Genomic DNA, 4,914 nt, shown 5'->3' on the forward strand with positions numbered 1-4,914 from the left:
TGAGTGAAGGATTTTGCGATGTAGTGCTGAGGAGAAAAAAGCAAGATATAGGCTCGCCTCGATTGCATTGTATTTCATTCTTCTCACCACCATCGCTATCTCGTCCAGGAACCAGAGGTTTATTTTGGCTTTGAATCGGAAGATCTAGTAATGAATACAAAGGGGGTTACTTCAGATTGACTTCTGGTCTTCTGCATCTTCATTTGGCCCGGGCAAATGGGCATCCTATTATGAACTAACTTGAATTTTCATTTTCATTCGAATAAGGTCGTATTACAGTACAATAGACCTCGAGAATCAGAATTCTACAAAAAGCGATACTTTATAACAACGTAAAATGATCCAACACGGACTGAGCTAATCCAAAATAATAGGACTGTCGACATTTCCTCAGGGGTCTTACGGTTGTCCGTAGCATCGACCGACATGGAGGAAAGTTGTATCTTTTGCTACTGTCTGCGAAGAACTAACTAAATATACCGGGCTACTATGTTAGTCACGCGTGATAGCTTTTCACTGTACACTTGATGAGAAACTAGAGCGATGTGCTCAAAATAAGATATGATGACTTGGTGTTTTTGTTTTGAGTACGTTTAAGATAAATAGGTATATATATCTCGATGAAGGAGGACTTATTGTTAAATCGTGTCCTGAATGTCAAGTTTCTTCGTTTGGGATTGGGCTCGGCCAGGTACTTTAGGGTATTGAGTGAAAAGTCAGCAAGTCCATCATTGAATTGATTCAGCCTGGTAGGCAACGATAACACCTAACTGCTTGTTCCGCTGTTCTAAATTTGGTGCATCGCCAATCTGCCACTGGCAAACGATCTCGCGTCAGTCACATGATCACGCGCTTGTTACTACCCCGCAACGCGCCCTCCATTCGCGCCCCTCTTCTCTCTCCCCCACCATCTCCATCTCCAACTCTCCCTGCTCCTCACCACCAAAATCTTCCTTCTTCCACTGCACAAGCACACAGCACAAGTCCAAAGACCCCGTGAACCGCCACTACAGGCCGTTATAAAATTCCGACTTGTACCCCATCGAACGAGCGCGATGCCTCCTTTCTTGGAACAACCGGGGCGCTGTAGACGGGACCTGGTTCAGCGCCCGCCGGCTGTGACTCGGGGGCCTGAACGCTTGATCTTGCCGGCTTTGTTTCGGGAGTCAAACAGGTTGCCGGTTGGTACAGTAACTGGCTTGCTCTTTGGGTCCCCTGCGCTGTGTGTGTGTTGTGTCGACTAGGTGCGTCGACGCTCTTCTCTCTGGCTACCTGTGTCATAGGTTCGTCACTGCACGCTTGCACGGACCCGCGACCTCTTTTCCGGATACCAGCTCTCTCACCCGCTGCAAGAACATCTTCATCGCCTCCTACAGAACTCGGGATTACCATCGAAGACGATCGAGCCGGCCGATATCCCACGGACCAAGATCCGAGGCCAACGCGATGCCTTGGAGCGGTGGCTCGCAAGACGGCAACGCGCCTTCATGCTTGCCGCTCTCTAATGCCAGCGCTTGTCTACCTCGCCTCTGCTGGCTTACCCTTCGAGCTCAAGTGGCACCTAGTTGGTTGGTAAAACGCCTGATTGCCATCCATTCTCAGAGCTAATGTCTTCGGTAGACGATCCGTGAGACACCTTATCCGCAACGTCATTCCTCGCCCAAGTTCCTTGCCTCCTCGCAATTCTCTTATACCGTCGCCCCCCAAAATACTCCGATCCCCAATGCAAAGTCCCCCAGACTCCCATGGAAAAGGGCTTCCAACCCCCTCCCCAAGCAGAACGACATCCAAGCTCCACGTCAAGCCGACATGTTCAGCTACCAAGTGCAGTCCCCTGGCATGTATACAACAATGGCCACAAACTTTTGGTCATCCGACTGCTCCAGTTACTTGCACCACCACTGTCGATCCTGTTTTAGACTCTTTTTACCTTCTATACAGATTCAAGAAAGGGATGCCTCTGTCGGCATTATTCTCAGGTAATACAAACTTATATCGAGGGCCGCCACCCATACTTGATACCGCGAGCCGGAGGTCAGGATACAGAAGCTCCGTGCCAACAGGTCAGGGTTTCTTCCCGCCTATCAACACCCCCGCTACAACGAAAAGCTGAGGACTCGCTTCAATTCTCACCCTACCGTCTTCACCTACATCTGAGAGTGGCTACATCAGGCTGGCGACATAAGCTTTTCATCAACAACAACAAGTCACAAGGCCACGTAAGAGAATCTGCTGCAATTGCATATCCATCTTCGCCTCCACGCATAGGGATACCTCAATACCGACCAGCCCCGCCAACTCTACGCCGAGTCATCCCAAGACAGCCCTCCAACATCTCAGCGTCAGCCAAACGAAGTCCACCAAGCGACGCTTGACCGCTGACCAGCACATTGCCGACCCAATGACTCAGCGTTTACTTCAGTCTACCAGACCTTGGTTCTTGATGACAAGTACTCTTCTGTATACAAAGAACAGCCCCTTTGGGCTCACCGTAGCGACATTGATTGTACGAAACAAAAAGTCTCCTTCCAAAAACTCCGAGGTAATATTTTAAGATAGCTATCAATCGAATGCGCATTTCGCCATCTCAAAGTTAAGGCTTGTTCTTCGTTCTCTTGTTTCGACTCGTCTTCGTTATGGTCACCTCCTTGTAGACATACTCCATCATGCACGCTGATCGACTACCCAGGTAAGAGTCAGGCTACTGTGACGGCTCCAGTTACAAGCACCATTTCCACGTATCGTCAGGCATATCACCCCACCCCGCATCGGATATTTGGTCAAGACCCGTCCGGCGCCAGTCGACAAAAGAGAGGACAAAACTCCCAAGAAACAGCGCTTCCACCGACGCCCAGATCAACAAGCCTGGCAGTGGGAGCATCTTCATAATTAGGATGCCCTTCTGGCCCATTTCCTTGCAGCATTTCATTTACCCAGCTAGTACAGCACATAGTCTTGAGCCATGAACTTCTATTCTTTCTTTTTCTCGGTCGCGATAGACTCTTTGCACCTGCCAGCTAGGTCAGAGAGCCTCCTGGTCCAGCGGGATACCTTGTCTTTGTCTATTTTGAGCTCGCTCCGCTTACCGCTTAATTCATCAATCGCCTGACCATAACTGCGTCTCGTATATTGATGCGGCTCTTGTGTCAGGCTGAGCATGGCCAATACACATCTTGTGGCAGCCCTCAACTTCAGCGCTCCTTCTTTGATCCTCACCTTTGGCCGTCACACCACCATCGGCCTTCTCCTTGGCAGCAGTGATGACCTCTTTGACATCGGGGTTCTTGGTAAGTGGCGCGATGCGAGGTCCGTTGTTTCCCTACTGTGTTTCTGTATCATTAAAGCTGTTATTGGCTTTCTTCAAGACGTTCTCTTATTTCTTCTATCTCGTTCTATGGCATAGGTGTCGATCTCGATCAAGCCTCATTCTTAGCTGTATTTATCATGCCCACATTGGGATAGGTTCTGATAACTGTCTTGTCACTGCACTCAGGACAACTCCATCTTGCCTATCACTGTTCTTGGTGGCTGCCTAGCTTGATGTCCACACACGATCTGCCTCAGGTTCAGTGTCCGGGTTACTATTTGACGGACTTTACGTCTCAGTCGGTGTCGGACTCTGTATCGTCCTCCATAGGGATAAATCTTCCCAGTTGCTAGTTTCTGGCTGCTGCGTCTATCAAAGGGACGGCTCAGTTTGGCGGCGCCGACTACTTCTAGAAGCACTTTAGACTTGGGATTTATTGGGATGGTGTGATTTCAAATGAGCTACTCTGGCGACAATCTATACGCACAGAATTTGATGCGCTGCTGAATCTAAAGCCTCCTTGTTGCCGTTGTGGAAGTCTCATTCTTGTATGGCCATTAGCTGCCTCTTTGGTATCTGGTCGATCTGATTGTTCGATTTTTGAGTCAATTCTTTTCCGGGATCATTGGAAAGCCCCTTTCGTGAGCCTTTCTAGTCATAGAAAGAAGCTCTTGAGCTGTATCTGTAGAGGTATTTACTGCAATGCTGCCATAAAGAGACTCCCAACACTATCCACAGCAGGCCTTAAGCCCATTCAGGAATCTGCAGTCTTTGCCTCTGCTTTGGTTCCAAGGTTATAGAGTATTAGCTAGCAAATTATCAGGCCGCTTTTGCACCTTGATTAGTGCTATAAAGATTATATAATTTAATATACTATATATAATTTAATATACTATATATAATTTGATATACTATATATAATTTAATACACTATATATAATTTAATATAATATATATTTTTAAATATAATATATATATTTTAATATATTATATATAATTTAATATAATATATATATTTTTATATATTATATATATTTTTATATATTATATATATTTTAATATATTATATATAATTTAATATATTATATATTTTTTAATATAATATATATTTTTTAATATAATATATATATTTTTATATAATATATATAATGTAATATATTATATATATTTTAATATAATATATTTTTTTTAACATAATATATATATTTTAATATAGTATATATATCTTTATATATTATGTAAATAGGCTAAGATAGCGGCTCTAGTAAAGAGGTTGGAGCAGAAAAGTGTTTAAATGCTATAGTTGCCATAAGGGCCTGGGCTGATATCAAGGACCCAGCGGTTTTGACTCCTCCCCCTTTCGTCGCCCTGATCCACCAGGTGCCAGAGTTAAACTGCAGCGATTTTTACAGAGGAGGTCTCTGGGACCGTCTTCAACATGGTGCTACTGCCCTGAGTGTAATTCAGACTGGAAGTACCTTGTCTATCTAATTGATTGGGAAGTTTGAGACTCGCGGGGCGTCGAGGGGGGTAAACCTGCCGAAGGATATGAAGCTGTCAAGGCCCGGGATACGCTTCGGCAGTCTTGATCTGTTCCAACGCAAGGC

At 45.4% G+C, this 4,914-nt stretch overlaps 1 protein-coding gene across 1 annotated transcript; it reads right to left on the bottom strand.

Moving 5' to 3' along the window:
• Positions 1–3,097: 3,097 nt before the first annotated feature.
• On the bottom strand, positions 3,098–3,851 carry J7337_013905 (uncharacterized protein; the record flags this gene model as incomplete). The annotated part of the gene is made up of 2 exons (XM_044831380.1): positions 3,098–3,319; positions 3,795–3,851. The coding sequence occupies 2 exons, from the start codon at positions 3,849–3,851 to the stop codon at positions 3,098–3,100; spliced, it is 279 nt and encodes a 92-aa protein (XP_044673766.1).
• Between the last annotated feature and the right edge of the window lie 1,063 nt (positions 3,852–4,914).

Source organism: Fusarium musae, chromosome 12 (assembly GCF_019915245.1).
Source record: "Fusarium musae strain F31 chromosome 12, whole genome shotgun sequence".
Classification (NCBI taxonomy): Eukaryota; Fungi; Ascomycota; class Sordariomycetes; order Hypocreales; family Nectriaceae; genus Fusarium; species Fusarium musae.